The sequence below is a fragment of the Chiloscyllium punctatum genome, chromosome 20 (genome assembly GCF_047496795.1).
Source record: "Chiloscyllium punctatum isolate Juve2018m chromosome 20, sChiPun1.3, whole genome shotgun sequence".
Taxonomy (NCBI): domain Eukaryota; kingdom Metazoa; phylum Chordata; class Chondrichthyes; order Orectolobiformes; family Hemiscylliidae; genus Chiloscyllium; species Chiloscyllium punctatum.
In genome coordinates this window covers 31,547,774-31,568,671 of record NC_092758.1, presented here as the reverse complement: position 1 = coordinate 31,568,671, position 20,898 = coordinate 31,547,774, and the positions used below count along the sequence as shown (strand labels likewise).

At 38.6% G+C, this 20,898-nt stretch overlaps 1 protein-coding gene across 1 annotated transcript in view; it reads right to left on the bottom strand.

The window, feature by feature from the left end:
- Nucleotides 1–16,184: 16,184 nt before the first annotated feature.
- The window catches only part of LOC140492316 (uncharacterized), a 68,556-nt gene continuing 63,842 nt past the window's right edge, over nucleotides 16,185–20,898 (bottom strand). Inside the window, exons 11-13 of the mRNA XM_072591262.1 lie at nucleotides 20,627–20,698; nucleotides 16,354–16,480; nucleotides 16,185–16,216 (exon numbers count right to left, since the gene is read on the bottom strand). Coding sequence (XP_072447363.1) covers nucleotides 16,185–16,216; nucleotides 16,354–16,480; nucleotides 20,627–20,698 — 231 coding nt within the window. The remainder of the gene's footprint in view (nucleotides 16,217–16,353; nucleotides 16,481–20,626; nucleotides 20,699–20,898) is intronic.

The following is a 20,898-nucleotide window of genomic DNA, read 5'->3' as shown; positions in this document are numbered from 1 at the left end:
TTAACACCACACAAATGCTAGTCAATGATCATCTCCAACAAGAGAGAATCTAACCACTGACATTTAATGGCCCTGCTGTCACTGAATCCTCCACTTTCAACATCTTGGCAAGTACTGTTGACTAGAAATTGAACTAAACGAGCCACATAAATGCAGTGGCTACAAGAATAAGTCAAAGACTAGTAATCATGTAGCAAGTAACTCATCTCCAGACTCCCTGAAGCCTATCCACAATCTACATGGCACAACTCAAGAATGTGTGCTCGAATACTCCACTTGCCTAGATAAATGCAGATCCAAGAGTCATGAAGGTTGACACCATTGAGGAAAAGTAGTTTGCTTGATTGCCACCGCATACTCCCTCTACTACCTCAGTTGCAGCAATAGATACAAGATGCACTCCAGCTATTCACCAAGGCTTTTGGCCAACACCTTCCAAAGCTAAAACCAGTTCCAACTAAGACAAGTGCAGATGATGCATGGGAACACCACCAACTGTAAATTCCCTCCAAGTCATTCACCATCCTGACTTGGAAATATACCACCATTCCTTCAGTGCCTTTGGGTCAAAATCCTGAAATTCCCTCCCTAATGGCATTGTGGGTCGACCCACAACACAGATTGTAGCAGTCGGAGGAGCAAGTTCACCACTATTTTCAAGGGCAACTAGAGAGGGCTCCTGCCAGTGAAGTCCACATCCCCCAAGTGTGTTTTTTTTTAAATCTGATCATTCCTGACCTCATTTCTGTTTTAGATTTCATGGGACAACCTTCTGCACAAGATATCTGTAATTTAGATGAATATCAATAAAGAAGATTTGAGGCAATGAATCTACCCAAGGCATTACAGGAGGTTCAAGTGGACATTATTCACCACAAAATCACATGTTATTGCACAGGAGGCAGCCATTTGGCCTGTGTCTGCATTGACTCTTTGAATGAATTTGAGATGAACTGCAAATTTCTAGCCTTCTCTCTGTATCCCTGCATATTATTCCTGCTCTGAAAAATCATATACTGCTCTCATAAATGCTTTGATTTTACCTGCTTCCATCACACTTACAGGCAATGCGTTCCAGGCTGATACAAATCAAAAATATTCTTGCAAGTGTTCCTTTTACAAATTACTTTAAAGCTGTGCTTTTTCATTCTCAATCCTTTTACAAGCAGGAGCAGTATCCCCCCGTCTACTCTATCCAAACTCAAAGAAGACAGAGGGTAGTAGTTGATGGTAAAGGTTCATCTTGGAGTGCAGTTACTAGCGGTGTTCCACAAGGATCTGTTTTGGGATCATTGCGGTTTGTCATTTTTATAAATGACCTGGAGGAGGGGCTAGAAGGTTGGGTGAGCAAGTTTGCGGATGATACTAAAGTCGGTGGAGTTGTCGACAGTGAGGAAGGATGTGGCAGGTTACAGCGGGATATAGATAAGCTGCAGAGCTGGGCAGAAAGGTGGCAAATGGAGTAAACAAAAAGATGGAGTTCTGGGCTAATGGTCGGATACTTGGTAGTGTGGATGAGCAGAGGGAGCTTGGTGTCCATGTACACAGATCTCTGAAAGTTGCCACCCAGGTAAATAGTGCAGTGAAGGAGGCATATGGTGTACTGGCTTTTATTGGTAGACGAATTGAGTTCCGGAGTCCTGAGGTCATGTTGCAGTTGTATAAGACTCTGGTGCGGCCGCATCTGGAGTATTGTGCGCAGTTTTGGTCGCCATATAATAGGAAGGATGTGAAGGCACTGGAACGGGTGCAGAGGTGGTTTACCAGGATGTTGCCTGGTATGGTAGGAAGATCGTATGAGGAAAGGCTGAGGCACTTGGGGCTGTTTTCATTGGAGAAAAGAAGGTTTAGGGGTGACCTGATAGAGGTGTACAAGATGATTAGGGGTTTTGATAGGGTTGACCATGAGAACCTTTTTCCACGTATGGAGTTAACTATTACGAGGGGGCATAGCTTTAAATTAAGGGGAGGTAGGTATAGGACAGATGTTAGAGGTAGATTCTTTACTCAGCGAGTCGTGAGTTCATGGAATGCCCTGCCAGTAGCAGTGGTGGACTCTCCCTCTTTATGGGCATTTAAACGGGCAATGGATAGGCATATGGAGGATAGTGGGCTAGTGTAGGTTAGGTGGGCTTGGATCGGTGCAACATCGAGGGCCAAAGGGCCTGTACTGCGCGGTTTTTTTCTATGTTCTATGTTAACTCAGGTCCTGTGAAAGATGTATCCTGAGAAGCTGCAACCAGATTAAATGCCATAAAGTCTAATCTTATGTGAAGTGCAAGTCGGTGGCAAGAGGGGTCTCTTATGGCAGTCATCTCAAGCGATGGCAAGAGTGGGTACAGGCAACCCGGAGCAGTGGTAGGGGTGAGGTCAAGCCTTTGTGAGGAGTGTGAGCCCAGCATTAGGTCAGGTGTTACAGACTGTGATGTTGAACTATTAACTGTTTCTTTGTTTTTCTACATTTTAGTAAGAACTGTAATGTTTAACTACTTAACTTGCTCTCCATTTTTCTGCTTTGTACCAAAATTCTGTGCCTAGGTACCTAAGATGGTACCATTAGTGGCAGCTGTTAAACTTTTCACTTACCCGTGCGAGTGAGTACACATAACAATAAAAACTAATTCAATTCAATGATTTTGAAAACCTTTACCAAAATCTCCTCTGAGCTTTCTCCTCTCTTCCTAACTGAAGTTTCCCATCCCTGGAACCATTCTTGTAAATCTCTTCTGCACACCCTCAATCATTCATATCTTTCCTATAATAGCGCACCCAGAACAGTACATAATACCCCAGCCGAGATATAACTAATGATGTATAGAAGTTTAGCATATTCTCCTTCATTTATTCTATGATCATTTAACAAAGCCCAAGGTATGTGTTTCATTGACTGTGCTCCCCATCTGTCCTGCCACCTTTAATGACTATATATATCCAGGTCCCTCTACTCCTGCACTCATTATTTTTTTATTGTATGTTCTTCCGACTAAAACTCCTAATACCTGCCACTCCACAAAGTTATCAATATCCCTTTAAGTTCTATACTGTCATATTCAATTTACAATATTTCCATGTTTTCTGCAAACTTTGAAATTGTACCCTGCATATCACGATCTAGATCGGTTACATATATCAGAAAAAGCAAGATGAAAGCAAATTACTGTGGATGCTGGAATCTGAAACCAAAAGAGAAAATGCCGGAAAATCTCAACAGGTCTGGCAGCATCTGTAAAGAGAGAAAAGAGCTGACGTTTCGAGTCTAACTGACCCTTTGTCAAAGCTCAGAAAAAGCAAGAGTGCAGACTCCTGGGCACCTCCACTACAAACTTTCCTTCAAATTGAAAACTATCCATTAACCTGACCCTGTTTCCTACTCAGATAATACTGTATCCACATTGCTACTGCACCTTGCATTACAAGCTATACTGTATAGCTATATGATCAAAAGTCTATTATATGGTATTGTATCAAATGCTTCAACCATCAGTGTTACATCATCAAGAATTCTAGCAAGTTAGTTGAGCGTGACTTAGAATAGGGATTCCATGCTAGTTCTTGCAGTTGAACCTACATCAATGTGACTATTTATTCTGTTCCAAATTATTGTTTCGAGAAGCTTCTCCACAACCATAGTTAAACTAACTGACCTGTAATTGCTGGGCTTATCCTTATGGCTTTATTTGATCAAGGGTGTGATGTTTGCAATTCTCCAGTCTTCTGGCACATCAAATGTCAGGCAGACTGAAAGACTATGGCAGTGCATCCATAATTTCGATTCTCACTTTCTCCAGTATCCTTGGATGCATTTTATCCAGTCCTGATACCTTGTTACCATTTAATACTTAAAGTTTGTCCAATACCTCACCGTGAACCCTTCTGGTGACAGAGTTTCCTCATCCTTCACCATGGTTACGGTAGCATCTGTGCCCTTGGTAAAGGTAGAAGCAAAAAGCATTCATTTAATACCTCCGCTGTGCTCGCTACTCTCATATGCAAATACCTTTTTCAATCCATAATCAATACTACTTCCTTTTGCCAATCTTTTAATATTTATGTGCCAGTAGAAACCTTTAGGATTCCCTACATGTGAATTGCCAGTCTTTTCTCATAATTCCTCTTTGCTACTTACAGTTTTTATTGCAAAAATATTCAGAAAGTCTTTACGTCTTTACATTGTGTACAGTCTTTACATATGGAAAACAAAGACATTAGGGTTTGACCTCTGAAGTTACAACAAAGACATTTCTTAATAAAGCAAGATATTACTTCCATGTATTTCAGGCACCAAAAGGGTATGATAACTTCACAGACTCCCTCATTGTACTTTGGCAGAAAGCTCTCAGACAGTGGTCTTTTGTCAATATGCCTTGGCAGCAGCTGCCCCAGCTTTAGTGCATTCCTCAGCAAACAATCCTGACACTGAAATGTGCCAGTTAGCAACACTCAGTCGAGGTCAACTCCTTGTTCTGGAAGACTAACAGGTTTCGGACAGACCAAAGAGCATTTTGCACTGAGCTGATGGTCCTCCAGATGCAATCAATGTTTGTCTTGGTATATGTCCTGGGCAATAGCCTGGAGAGCACATTCCTGTATAATGGAGCTGCTTGGGATGAACCTCAACAAAATCCACTGCATCTCTCGCCAGACTTCCTTTGCATAGACACATTTCACAAGATGTATGACAGTCTCTTACCCACCCCCTCCTGCCGCAGCCTGCTTTTACTGGATTGTTTGCTCTACCTTTCTCTTTTGAGGGAATATATGTCGACTATGCCTGAACTAGTTCTGTTTTGAAGGTACTTTATTGCTCAGCTATAGTTTACAAACCAAGCTTTGGTCCTAGTCTAACAGAGCTTTTCTTTTGGCTGGACACAGTGCTTTAGGAAATTTTCCTGAATAAATCTTGGAACGCTTTCCCCTTTCTGCCTTTTACAATACCACAGTCTGGCGACATTCAACTCACCTATCATATATGCTCAAAAACGCTTATATACTAACAGCAGTATTGATTTTGCCATATATACCAGATGGCACATATTAAATCTGTTTAATCATTTTGCAAAATGAAAGGTTTTTCTTCTAAACTGTTCCTTTTTCTGAACTTGTAACAATTTCCCACCAATGCCATATTGAGGAAATTACTTTTGTGCCTGCTCTAAGTAATTATGGCAAGGCACAGACATACAGGGATCAGCAGCAGGCTTCCTGTACCTTGTTCAACAGCCAAGTTCAATTTGGTCCCCACCCACATCAAAGAAAGATCAAGAACAGATAAGTTGGCTCCATCTCAGTCCTATTGTGAAAACCAGGGACACACTAGAACATAAAACAGTACAGCATAGGAACAGGCCTTCAGCACACCAGGCCTGAGCTAACCATAATGCTACCCTAGACACATCCCATCTGTCTACAAATGGCCCATTTCCCTCTATTCTCTACCTGTTCATGTGTCTGTTTAAATGTCTCTTAAGCTTTGCTATTGTATACACTTCAACCACCTCCCCTGCCAGTGTTCCAGACTTTTTCACGTGCCAACATTTATACTGAATGCCCTGATCAATGAAAGCAAACATGCCATATGCCTTCTTTACCACCAGATACATTTGTTTTGCCACTTTCAGGAAACTATGGACTTAAATTCCAAGAGCTCTCTGTATATCAATGCTCCCAAGGGTATAGCCAGTCACAGTATACTTCCCTCTTGAACCTGACCTCCATAACTGCATTTCCTCACACCTGTTTGGATAAACACTATTTTTTATTTCTCCACCCAACTTTCCAGATGATCGATGTCCTGCTGCATCCTTTGATATCCTTCCTCACTATCCACAATTCCACCAACTTACTAATCAGACCAATGACATTTTCATCCATATAATTTGTATATATTCAAGAGTGTAGTGCTGGAAAAGAACAGCAGGTCAGACAGCATCCAAGGAGCAGGAGAATCATCATTTCGGGCATAAGTCCTTCATTAGGAATCCTTCCCTTCCAATTTGTATATATTTGCAAACAACAGAGGTCACAGCACTGATTACAGACTTCCAGTCAGAAAAACACCAGTCCACAATGACCCTGTCTTCTATAGCCAAGCCAATTTTGTATCCAACTCACCATGGATTACATGCAATTTGATCTTCTGGCCCAGTCTACCATGACAAGATGCACTGCCTTAACATCAATCATCTTTGTCACTTGCTCAAAAAAAACTCAATAGGTTTGCGAGACAAGACTTCCCCTGCATAAAGCTATAGTGACTCTCCATGATAAGTCCATTCTTCTCCAAATGCAAGTAAAATCCTGACCCTCAGAATCTTCTCCAATAATTTCCCTACCAGAGGCATAAGGCTTACTGGCATGTAATTTCCTGGATTATTTATTTTGCATTTCTTGAATAAAGGATCAAATTTGGCTATTCTCCAGTCTTCTGGGACATTGCCTGTGGCTAAAGAGAATACACCCATCTCTGTTAAGGCCCCAATAACTTCCTTCCTTGCTTCCTTCAGTGTACTGGGATAGATCCCATCCGGCCCTGGGGACTAATCTACCTTAATGTTTTCAAGACATCCCATACCACCTCCTTCTTAATATCGACATGTTTCAGAATATCAATATACCCATCTCTGAATTTAGCATTACCCATGTCTTTCTCCTTGGTGCACATTGATACAAAGTACTTTAAAAAGGACCTCAACTAATCTCTCTGGTTCCACACACATTCCCTTTTTTTTTATTTGAGTGGATTTACCCTTTCCCTCGTTACCCTTTTACTCCAAAGATTCTCCTTAATCCTGCCTGCCAAACATTTCATGGCCCCTTAGAATCCTTTATAATTTTTTTCCTGCCTCCTTAATACTCAAACGCCTTGGTTGTTTTCAGTTTCCTGCTTCCTTTCTTTTTTTTAAAAACTGAACTTCAATCTCCCATCATCCAAAATTCCCAGATCATGCCATCCTGATCTTTCATCTTTATAGAAATATGCTGGTCCTGAATGCCAGTTAACTGACTTTTAAAAGACCCCCACATGTCAGAACTGGATTGATCTTCAGGCAACTGCCCCCAGTCCAATTATTCCAGGTCCTGCCAAATACTGTTGTAATTAGCCTTCCCTCACTTTAACACTTTCACCCAAGGACCAGGCATTCTTTTCTATAACTGTCTTAAAACCTACAGAATTATGATCACTGTTCCCAAAGATTCCCCCATAAAACTTGGTCACTTGGCTAGGCTTATTAGGTCTAATATGACCCCTTACGTTACGTCTAATATATACCATGTCAAGAATCCCTTCTGTATGCACTAAACAAATTCTGCCCCATCTAAGCCTCTGGCACTGAGGGAGTCCCAATGGATATTGGTGAGAACAAAATCACTCACTATCACAACCCTATTGTTTTTATAACTTTCCATGATCTGCTTACATATCTAATCCTCTAATTCCCACTGGCTATTGGAAGGCCTATAGTATAACCTTATCCCTGGTGACTGCAATTTTCTTATTCACAAGTTCTACCCAAAATGCCTCATTGGATGAACCCTTAAAAGGTGTCCTCTCTTAGTACAGCTGTGATATTCTCCTTAATTAGTAATGCAATTCCTCCACCTGTTCTACATTGCTACCATGCCTGATTATACTGAGTCCATCCACCTTAAACCTGAAGCTAAGACTCAAAATGCTTTAGTGCAAATTTACAAAGGCTGAAATTATTCATACACTTGTATCTATTTTCTCCTGTAATCAAAGGGATTGATTTGACTTCGATTATCATCCTGGTTTTCAAGTTTGACACACAGACTTGAAATAAAAACTTGTGGAGTAGATAAAGAAATAAATGCTTCCAAACAGCTACCATCCATCCAAACGGAGGGCAAAAGATTTCAATTCCATTAAAGCGGTGTAATTTGATTATAAGTTACACACCACACGTGTTTCATTTCACATTCAATTTCTTAGCAATGAAGGAATAGGTGGATTATTTACCTTTAGGTGCAGCCTTCACTCTTTAAATAAAACACACATTTATGATGTTTCAGTCATATAAAATGAAAGACAAACATTGCTTTCAGTATTGGTTTTTTAAAGTCATACTGTATAATAAAGTGTACTTCAAGCAGTTTCTATACACTTACTACATATCTACTTATCTTATGATATATTTTTGGATCATTGCTTTTTAACGCCCCTTAGATCATCTTTATAGGCACATCGCAAATCTTTGCGCCTTCAGGAATATCTTTACGAACCTTCACATCCCAAACTCAGTAACATTTTATTAATATTTTGGATGTTGAAGTTTTTAAGTATCCATAAGTATATATAAATAAATTCTTAGAAGTTCTGCTTGAGGGGAAAACAACTCAATCTTATAAAATTGCCATTGCCCCAACAGACCATAGAGCTGCTCTCTCAATGTAGAAAGTCAACTGATGGGCAGTTTAAACTGGGGGTCATGTCTTAGGAAAGGGGCAAGGTCGAGAAGGTGGAATCTTCATGGTGACCTCAGCCAGTGTGGGAATTGAATCCATGCTATTGGCGTCACACTGAATCAAATAGCTGTCTAGCCAACTGAACTAGCTAACATGCTCTAAATCTAAACATCAAGCAGCTCTCACAAAAATGAGTGTATAAATATTATTTATGGATTTCTTAAAATGTGCATTTGTGTTAGATTGAAATACAGCTTCAAGAAAATATAACTCAGATCTTAATATTTCCCAGGATTTCCTGAGAGATTACCTGTTCTAACCATGAGAAAATAATTATACATCATATGCCAATAGAATAAATCATAACATTTTCAAAACTAGAAGTCATAGGTTTAAGTGAGAGGAAAACGTTTTGAGAGAGAGAGACCTGAGGGGCAATTTTTTTCATGCAGAGTGTCATGAGTGTATGGAATGAGCTGCTAAAGGAAGTGGTGGAGGCAGGTACAATTACAAAATTCGAAAAGCATTTGGATGAATACATGAATAGGAAAGGTTGAGGGGGATATGGGCCAAATGATGACAAATGGAACTAGGTTAGTATAGAATATCTGGTCGGTACAGATGAGTTGAACCAAAGGGTCTGTTTCCACGTTGTACAACTCTTATCACTCTATAACAAAAGTTCCTCTACCAGTTTATACAGGCTCATTCTAACTACCAATTTAGTAAACCTCCCTTTAACCACTTCCTATTCATTTACATCGTTCCTTAAATAAGGAAACAGGATAGCAGTTTATACAAGATGGAAATTGCATATTTATATTTATTTAAATATTTAATTAAGAACAACTACATTTCTACGCTAAGCAAGTTTTGAGAAGATTTGTCGCTCAGGTTGAGGTTTTGGATGTATGTTTGCTCATTGAGCTGCAAGGTTCATTTCCAGATGTTTCATTACCTTACTAGGTAACATCTTCAGTGGGCCTCAGACAAAGCAATATTGAAAATCCCTGCTTTCTATTTGTGTTTGGGTTGGTGATATCATTCCCTGCAGTGAAGTCACTTCCTGTTCCTAGCCCCCAGGATACATGAACAGCAACTAGCCACAAAAAGACATGACCCTCTCTCACTCATTTCCTCACATACGGATGAAGGACACCAATTCGACTGGGACAACACATCCATCCTAGGACAAGCCAAACAAAGACACGCACGAGAATTCCTAGAAGGATGGCATTCCAACCAGAATTCTAACAAACACATTGAGTTAGACCCCATCTACCACCCCCTGAGAAAAGGAGCAGGAAGTGACTTCACAGGAAATAACATCACCACAGAAAATGACATCACCAACCCAAAATTTTTGTGATTCATGCACTAGAAAATCTAGATCCCTCTACTCGTGGCATTTTGCAACCATTCCTCATTTACGCATTACTCTATCTTTTTATTCTCACAAAAAGTGAACAGTTTCACATTTTGCCAAATTATATTCCAACTGCCAGATGCTTGCCTACTCAGTCACCATAATTACATCCTGCAACAATCCATTTGTCCTCATCACAACATAGCTTTATGTCAGCTCTACGTTTAGCTACTTTGCCTTCACTCTCATCTAAACCTATCCAAATGGTAAAAGGCTGAGGCCCCAATAGATTCTTACAGGATGCTACTCATCATAAGCTGATAATCAGAAAACGATCCATTTGTGCACACACCGTTTTCTGCCAGCCAATCTCCTATCCATGCTAGTACTTTACCCCCTACACCATGAGCTTCTAATCTGCACAATAACCTACCTGGCATCTTGTCAAATGCCCTCTGGAAATCCAAATGTAGTGAATCCACTGACCCCTGCTTTGATCCACAGCACATGACACCTTTAATATAAATCCAATAAATTGCTTAAACAAGACTTCCTTTTCATGAAAGTGTTATGAAGATGTGGGTGTACTGTACCTTTAAGTTAAAAGCTAGTAGAACTACCTGACAGCACCAAATATCCTCAACAAGATACAATATAGAATGTGGTTCAGCAGTTAGAGCGACTGACTGCCTGGAGACAAAAACAGATTCGAATTAGACCAATCAGTTTAAATTATACCCCCAAAAAATACCAATCTCCAATCCAATTTAAATTTAGTATACTGACAATCTTAAAAGCCAATGAAACAATCTGATGCTTTGGGGTTTAAGAATAGGGAAAATTGAATAGTCTGGTGGAGAACTGCCAAGACACCAGCATGTAAAGACTGCCCAAAAAATAGCTCTCTTAAAAATACCTTCATCAATCAGTAACCTGTGAAGCAGAATCCCAAAGACGACAGGAATACAGAGAAGAACCAAAAGCTGCCTTGTTTTAAGATATGAAGTTTTGTTTAATAAACCTTAATCGGTGTTTTTATCAGACCAATATTGTAGAGGGGAAAGTAAAAGTTAGGTTAGAGGAAAGAGTTGTAAACAGTGGTTAGCTCATTTTTCTTGGTTATACTTTAAGAAATAAAGTTGGCCCCTCAAATTTTCACAGATTACTGCAGGAGATAAATCTTTTCTGTGTTGCTGGTTTAAATTAAGCAGGAGGGTTTACTCTGTGTCATAAAAGCTTCCGGATCACTTTGCATTTTTAAGTGCCCAACTATAACTTTCTTAATGATAGGTTCTAACATCTTTCTCACATGATATGTTAAGCTAAATGGTATATAATTTCCTGCCTCTTTCCGTTCTCGAAGAGGAGTTACACTGCTACTTTTCAAAGAAACTTTGAAAATGAAACAAAATGCTTTCCAAATAAATTAATCAGGAGAGCGTATTGCCTTAATTTTTCTTTGCAATAGTTAATTAGGCAAGAGCCATTAGTAATGCAAGGATCAGTACATACCATAACAATATACATAATACCACATTTGTTACTTACAAGACTCATCCAGAATGGTGTGATATTGGTTTATATAAGTGATCTATTTTTCCCAGTAATATCAATCTGAACTATGGTGTGTATGCAATTCAACAAACTGAACAGCTGCTTTTGCCGGAGATCTAAAAGTTTTGTAGGATGGGACAGTCACCCTTATTCTCATGTTAGTACCTTGTTGAGTAGCAATACAATAAAGTACAGATTATCAGACACTTCAGTGGTTAAAAGAAGGAAACATTAAGACCAATTAACTGTTGGATGGTCATATCTTTTGTTCTCAAAAACAGCACTGAATACAGCATCACATGACCTATTGCCATTTGCCTAAACTTCTTCAGCCTAGGCCACCTTCAGAAAAAATAAATCTTTACAATACTTTATTTGAAGATACCGGTTTCAAACACTGACAAAGAATTACACTTTTTCAATACAAAAATTGAAGATTTAATGAATATTTTAATTACATAAGTAAACATTTACTAGATAATCTTTATACCACACAACTAAGCAGATAGTTGCATTTTTTTAAAATTCTATAGTTAAATTAAATACTTAATTATTTTAATTGCTAGACAATTCATTTGAAAGCAATTCCAGAATTCAGCAGATACAAAAGATTTTTCCAACATCTTGAGCAGGTACACTTACTTAGATAGATCAATAATGATGTCTGCAACAGAAAGAAACAAAATTAGACTGAGAAAAGTTCCAAGATATTTTAACTAAATCAACATAGCATCTGGAAATACTCAGCAGATCACGCTGGAGAAACAAAAATTGAGTTAAATTCCAAGTCCATGACCACCTGAAACATCAACTCTGGATGGAACTTTATAGTTTGGCCAGTCCTTTAGTTGGTGGATTTATAGCAACCCTGGTGTGGCCATTTCCAAAGGCTTTATTATTGTTTAATCCTAATCAAGCAATCGGTTTGGTTTTGATGGGCTTCTGGGTTGCACGAAGGGCAATTTCCTTTCACACTCCTGATGCAGGGCAGATGTCCTGCTTCTGGCCAGAGGTCACCAGGTTTCTCATTTGCCAACAGCCCTTTGATCAATCCCACCATTGACTTAATTCCAGAGGCAGCAGGGTGAGAGGTGTTGCGGGGAAAGCGTGAGCTGGGAAAGTGGCAGGATACCATCAGTCTACTTCTGATGCCAAAGTAATGAAATGGTCAGTGCTTTCAAGCAACATTTACACTGTAATAATCTGCTCACCGATACTCAATTCTGCTGTGCCTCAAATTTCCTGACCACCTCACAGCCTTGGTCAAATCACAGACAAAACAGTTGAACTCCACAGGGGAGGCCATCCCAAACAATATAACATCTTTTAGCCAAGGGTGGCATTAAAGAGAAACTGTTCCATGGTGTTAATATAATTAGTTATCCAGAGACCCATGCTAACATCTCATGAACTTAGGTTCAAATCTCACAAGTGAGTAAAATTTGAATTCAGTTAAAAAAAATTCTGAAATTAAAAAGTTAACCTAATGCCAACCATGTAACCATTGTCTGTTGTTGTAAAAATTCATCTGGATCATTAATGCCCTTCAGTGTTTACCTGGTATGGCCTATATGTAATTCCAGATCCACAGCAATGCAACTGACTGCCCGTTGAAATGGCCTAGTGAACCAATGACTTTAAGATTAATTAGGGATGAGCAAAACATTTCAGTCTTGCTGGCTTCACCACACCCCATACATGAATAAATATAAAGGATCCTTGGCAAAATTGAAATTACGGAAATAGAGAGAAACTCTGCACTGGTTGCAGTCACGCCTAATACAAAAGGATGATGGCTGCAGACGTTGAGAGATCATCTCAGTCCCAGATGATCACTGCAAGATGTTGTTAGGGTTGTGTCCTTGGCCCACCATCTTCAGCTCCACTCCAAAGTCAAGAACTTGAAAGACTAACAACCCTCAGATGAAAACCCTACTCACCACCATCTCAAAATGAGAGACTTGTAAATTTTAAAGTGTATGCATTAGTTCTAGTTTCCCCAAATCAAGCTCTCTCAAAACCTTACATTACAATAAGATAATTTCTCATTCTTCTAAACTACTATGTGAGTCCAATTTGTACTACTTCTCTCAGATGGCAACCCCTCCATCTCAGGAAATAGAGGGAAGCCTTTCTGAACTGCCTTAATGCAAGTAAACCGCTCCTTCTTTAAAAAAGGCCAATATACAGCACTTGAGCTACTGTCTCACAATACCTAGCAAAGTTACAGTAAGACTTTACTTTTATAGTGCATTCTTGCAATAAAGCCCAACATTTTATTTGCCTTCCTAATTATATTTGATACTTATATTTGTATCACACAACAGTTTAGCTACTTGGTCCCTTAATCTAATTCACTGACATAAATTTGAAATAGTTGATATCCCAGTAGCACCCCATTAGTCAGTTTGCCAACCTGAAAATGATCAATCTCCTCTATTTCATGCTAGTTAGCCAATTCTCTAGTGATGCTACTATTTTACTCCCGCATATGCCCATATAAAATTACAATAAAATAGCTGGAAAAGCTCAGGTTATTTTTTTCAATTTCCAGTGTGTTATATTTTTCTTTACGATATGCTATTATCTTGTGTAATATTCTTTTGTGGTACCCAACCACATGCCTTTTGGCAATTAAAAGGATAGCCACAAATGCAATTTATCTGTCCTCAAGGAACTTGAATCAATTTGTCAAAAACTATTCCATTTCACATGCTGACTGCTAGATCGTACAAATGATTTTCTGTATGTCTTGCTACTCCTTCCTTAACAACGGATTCTGATGTTTTCCAGTGATAGATGTTAGACCAACTTGCCTACAGATGTTTTTGCTTTCTGTCTCACTTTCTTTAATAAGGGTACTACTTACTTTGGCTTTCTAATCTAATGGGACATTTCCAGAATCTAGGAAATCTTGGAAAATTACCACCAATGCATCCTCTATCTTTGCTGTCATTTCTTTTAAAATTCAATCATTGAAGACGGATACAAAATATTGTTCAAAAGTTGTCAAGTCTCAACTCTGACCTTCCACCTGCACCCCCTCCACAACCAGGTTTAATGGTTATACCATTGTGCAAACTCAAGACTCAAGGAAAGAGCAATTATGGATGTAGGTTTGCTCACTGAGCTGGAAGGTTCATTTCCAGACATTTCATCATCCTTCTAGGTAACATCTTCAGTGGGCCTCCAGGTGAAGCTTTCTATTAAATGTTTGGGTTCCATTGGGTTGGTGATGTCATTTTCTGATCTTTTTCTCGGGGGTGGTAGATGGGGTCTAATTCGATGTTTAACTAGTGAGAGAGGGTCATGTTGTTTTGTGACTAGTTGATGTTCATGGATCCTGGTGGCTAGTTTCCTGCCCGTTTGTCCAATGTAGTGTTTTAGTGTCCTTACATACAGATAAGGAAGGACACCACTTCGACTGGGTCAACACATCCATCCTAGGCCAAGCCAAATGGAGACACGCACGAGAATTCCTAGAAGCATGGCATTTCAACTGGAATTCTATCAATAAACACATTAAGTTAGACCCCATCTACTACCCCCTGTGAAAAAGAACAGGAAATGGCATCACCAACAAAAGAAACCCAAAACATAAAAAGAGAAAGCAGGAATTGCCTGGAGGCCCACTGAAAATGTTATCTAGTAGGGTGATGAAACATCTGGAAATGAACCTTCCAGCTCAGCCAGCAAACCTATGTCCAGAAACTCAACCTGAGCTACAAATCTTCTCAAAACTTTCAAAGAGCAATTATAAATGTTGTAACAAAGGTAGCAATAACATTCATAAATAAGATTAACACAGAGGAGAAAGAATTCTTGGGTTGAGGGTTGCAGCCAAGAGATCAATCCTGCCCTAACCGAACCCCTCAATCTTGCAAAAATTATTGCTGAACAACATACACCCTCAAATCGACAAACTATCCACACTCGTTTATCAGTCTGGCATATTGGCTTTTTCCTGTCCTTCCTATCCAACATCATGAGGGGAAATTATAGCCGTTGGATCCAGTAGATAGGAACTGCTTTCTCCTTAGTTCAGGAGGCAGGCTTCTAATTCGATTTTTAAAATTCTATGCACAGACAAATCAAGGTCAGGCTCTTAATAAATTCTGTGTTTTATGCCTTGGTCTGTTTTTACAGATGAACAGGTTTCCAAAGTGAAAAGTTTTGATTCACTAAAACAAAACTGTTGCTAAATACTAACTAGAAACAGTATTCAAAGCACAGTTTAATGAAATAAACTAATTTGACTACAAAGGTTTGCTGGCCTCTGGTAGTATATTGTTTATGATTGTTCAAAGTTTAGATCTCATTTAGTATAAGGAAGCATGTAAAGTTACGCCATTTTGTTTTCAGCCATTGCTGTAAAATCTTCTACAGATAATTCCACTACCTAAAAGCAATTGCTAATGAGGGTTTGCTATTTGTTTTAGAAATTACCTTATACTTGCTGAAATGGTTTACAGTTATGGGCAAATGCGACTAGATTAATTTAGGATAGCTGTCAACACAGGCAGGTTAGACTGAAGGATGAGTTTCCATGCTTATGTGTCTATGACTCTACATTTTAAAAAACTCTGTGCAGGAGTTGGACCCCATACAAGAGTAATTCAAGTTACAAATGTCAAAATAATCTCAGGCAAGATAACATTAAAATAATTAAAAAGGTTTATCAAATATCAACATGTTACTGCATTTAGAATTCAGTACCAAAATCACAGGTTAACTCATCTGAATTATGTGTTCAATGTATGCTATCAGATTGCCATGGCATTAACTGTGGAGTTACTACCAGTTAATTTTATTTTTCAACCGGAGACCCAAATGGAAAGGCTTACGCCATTATGGCATATGATGCGCATGCACCTAAAACATTTGAAAAAGTGTTAGAATTGAAATAATTGACTTTAACCATTATGAATTCCATTAGATTGATTTATAGTAGGTATACCAATAACCTTGGATAAACAGGCAGAGCAAAACTAGACATTTCAGTCACTTACCTATAGGCGCATTTTCCAACGAAGTCCAATGTCTCACTTGTTCACACTGTAAAGCATCAGATGGTCGGTCGCACACTGGAGCCAGGATGATGCTACAAATCGGTACTTCATCTTGTTGTTTTAGTTTCTAACAAGAATAAAAAGAACGAAAAAGATTTTCCAAGTCACTTTCAAATGTCCAAAAGCAATTTACCCAAAGTAATAATGTTGCTGATCAAAGTATTGTCATTTGTTACAAGAACTTTAGTTTTGTATGAAATAGGCTAACTGTGGTACTGTGCAATACACTGCATCAACTAAAAATCTCTTGCTTTAATTGATATTAACTTGTATTTTTTTCATTTTCTGCTTTCAATGGACTTGTATCTTTAATGATATGTACAACAAAAAAAGTATGCTGAATAAATAGGAAGTGTCTCAAAATAAGCTAGTGTCTAATGCAATATTTTTTCTCCCCCTTCTTTCCATGCAATCATGCATAACTCATGGGATGGATTTTTTTAATATAAAGGAACTTTATAGAACTCCAATGTCCAATTTGAGGCCTGTATAGAACTTTTTTCCCCCTCAAATGCAGATGTTTGGAGCACGAGAGTTAAATTACACAAATAGGAAGGAAGGATTTATACAATTAAGAACATCACTAATGTTGGAAGGGGGAGGTTACTTAGCATTGAAAAATAATATTCCATTGTTAAACTATGTAGCAGGACCTATATCCAAAATGTTATTTTCTCTGAACCACTGACTTACCTTTTGCATATTTTCAGTCATTTCTACATTTCAAAAGTGTTTACTACAAATACAATCTACAAACTGTTTATTAAAAACAAATCAATTATTCCCTTTGCATAAAGGTTTCAATTAGTTTAAAATTTTGCAGTGATTTTCAAACTGTACAGAAAGGCAAGGAGTAATTTGATTCAAGTAATGTAAAGAGATAAAATGCCTCCTCAAAGTATGTTCACCTACAATTATCCTTGCAAACAATTTCCTCAATTGTCCTGGAACCGCCTTTACCCAGTCCCAATCCCATCTAAAAAGTTAAAGCCAAAGGATCATCTGCAATGACTTCTGCCACTTACACAATGTTACCATTAGAATTATCCAAGATTCTATATCCTCAGATGCATATTCTCTCTCATCTATGTGTTTCCAGATTATATTGCCAAACAGTCACATCAAACATCATCTGTACAACAAAAAGGGGTAAAATACAAGAAATGTTCAGACGTTGAGAGAACTGGTTAAGACCAGTATGTTATCACTGTCTAGCCAGCACACAGGAGTTGAGGGGTACTGCAAGAATGTAGTGATGTGATTTATAAGAAACTAATGAAGAAATGTATGTAACTGGATTGTGGTAGCATTGTTTTAAAACAGTGTGCAATAATAAAACTGGGTAACAGATATGCATGATTGGTTGACTGCAACAAACAACTGTAATTGTATAACTGTTACCATGTGTAATCAGTTAGTGGAATTTGTAACAAAAATTGCTGGAGAAACTCAGCAGCAACTATGGAGAGCAAGCAGAGTTAACATTTCAGATCCAGTGAACGTGATTTAGCATTTTATTGGGAATTCATATTCATTGTGGGAATGCATTTTGAGGTATGTGCGATTCTCCCTGCATATGTTTAAACCAGTGAACAAAGAAACTTTAGTCTCATCACATTTCTGCAGATCAGGAAGGTGATTGAGCACCAACTGTAAGTGGAATAGCCAGCAAGATTCTTAATTATGTGTTTACAGTTAAATTATTTCAGCACATCTAGGTTAGTTGCAGTTATCCAATTGCATGCAGTTATGAGTACCTAATATTCAATTAAATGATATCCCACACTCAGGGTTGTGAAGCTATTCTATCATGATCCAGTTTACATAAGCTATTCATTAATTTTTTTAAAAACAATGTTTAAATTAAATTCATTAAATTGAAAGGGACAAGGATAGACCTGGAATTAGAAGTTCTCAACTGAGGGAAAGCTGATTTTAATAAGACCAGATAGGATTTGGCTCTGAGTAGACTGAGAATAGATACTTTCAGGTAAATCTGTCTCAGAGCAGTGAGATATATTCAAGGAGGAAATATGGAGAGCATAGAGCCAATGTGTTTCAATAAAGACAAAGGGTGGGACTATCAATGCCGTAAACTTTGGATAGCAAGGGATAAACAACATTGGATGAAACATAAAAGCCAGGCTGACAGCAGATACCAAGAGCTCAAAGCAGCAGAAGCCTTGGAGGAGTCAAGAATGTGCAAGAGAGAACTTAAAAGGGCAGGTAGAAATACTAAAATGGAATCTGAAAAGATACTGGCTGGTAAAACAAAGGAAAATCCTAAGTTGTTTGATAGATACAATACAGGTTAATAGGATAATGGGGGAGAGAAAAAAAAAGAGCAGGACCTATTAAGAACCACAAGGATAATTTCTGCATGGAGTCAGAGGATGTAGGTAGGGTTCTACATGAATACTTTGGGTCAATGTTCACTAGTGAGAGAGATGGTATGGGTATAGAAATCAGAAAATAGGACTCTGATATACTTAAAGAAATTAGAATAAAAGGGGAGAGGTTCTGAGTAATCTAGCAGGCTAAAATGTAGATATATTTTATTTGGCCTTGGAAATTTATCACAGGTTCTTGAGTGTGGCAAGGGAAGAAATAGCAGGGATACTTTCAAAAATTTTCAGTTCCTCTCTGGCCACACATAGGGTGCCAGAAGACTGGAGGATAATCTGCAGCATAGTATCTTTATTCAAGGAGGGAGCAAGGCATAAACCAGGAAACTCTAGGCTGGTCAGTGAAACCTTTGTGGTGGGGAAACTATTGGAAGCAATTCCAGGGACTGAATGAATCTGCATTTGAAGAAGCAGAGCTTAATCAAGAACAGTAAACATGGTTTTGTTAAAGGGAGGTCATACGTGACCAACATGATCGCATTTTTTTGAAGAGGTGATCAAGTGTGTTGAGGAGAGTGCATTCAATATAGTGTACTTGGACTTTGATAAGGTCCCACATGGGAGATTGATAGCAAAGGTCAGAGACAATGAGATCCAAGGAAATTTGGCAAATTGAATCTAGAATTGGCTGAATGGCAGAAGCAGAGGGTAATGGTCATGAACTGTATGTGTGACTGGAAGCCGACGTCCATGGGAACTCTGCAGGGATTCATGTTGGTGCCTTGCTGTTTTCGGGTTACATTAATGATTTCGACTTAAATGAGGGAGGGTTGATCAGTAAGGTGGGTGGTAAATAGTGAGGATAACCTTAGACTACAAGAGGATATAGACTGGCTGGTCAGATGGGTGTGCATGTACACCAGTCCATTAAGGTATCAGGACAGTTGGAAAAAGTGGTAAAAGTAGTATATGCAGTGCTTACCTTTACTAGTTGAGGAATGGAGTTTAAAATCAGGGAGTTATGCTAGAACTGTTGTTTAAAATATTGGTAAGGTCACAACTAGAGTATCATGTGCAGTTCTGGATTCCACATTACATGAGGAATGTGATAGCAATGGAGAGGTTGCAGAGAAAATTCCAGGACATTGAATAACTGAAATGCTTAGCCCAGGCAAAGAGACTGGACAGACTGGGGTTATTTCCCTTAGAGCAGGGGAGATTGAGAGGGTCATGCCTGAGATGCATAAAACTATGAAGGGCATAGATAGCGCAGACTGGAAGAAACGATTCCCCTTGATGGTGGGACTTGGCGGCATGAATTTCAGGTAATGTGCAGAAGGTTGAGAGGAGATGTTAGGTAAAACATTTTCTTCTGGAAGGTGGTCGGATCTGGAACTCACTGCCTGTAAGGCTGGTAGAGGCAGAAACCCTCATAACATTTAAGTATTTAGATGTGCACTTCCAAAGCCAAGGCATACAAAGGCTGTGGAATAAGTGCTGGAAATTGGGATTAGGGTAGTTAAGTGATTGTGTCTGTAATAATCAAAAAACAATGGGCCCTATAGAGCCTCTTTCTGTACTATGTTTCTATAACTCTAAAATGACTATTTGGACCAGACACAATATGCTTTAGAAATTCAGGTCTGCTGAACTTAAGTTCTGTAAAAAAATTAATGGAGGATTCAAAGTAAACTATTTCTCTCTCCACTGATACTGCCAGCGTTGCTAAGTTTCTCCAGCACTTTGTTTTTAATTTCAGATTTACAGCAGTCACAGTACTTTACTTTTATTGAAATATTAGGCTTATATTTTAGATTTTTGAACAAATTGCATACGGTAGTGTAAATAATACAGAACTGTAAACTTACTGTTGGTTGTTTAAATGTCTCTACTGGTGTGCTTGTCTGTTTTGGCTTAAACGTTTTCTTTGTTTTTACAGCCTGTTGTGGAAGAAAAACACTGGCTATTGTATAGGGATTTGTCCATATTCTTATGAGTTCAGTGATACAAACTGAATCTTTTCATGATCCATCACAAGTATGATAATATTCCATGCAAACCTAATTATTTTTAAAATAGACAGTAAATATTTTGTGACACTCAGCAACAATACATTCCAATGGAAAAAGAGGCATCTAGA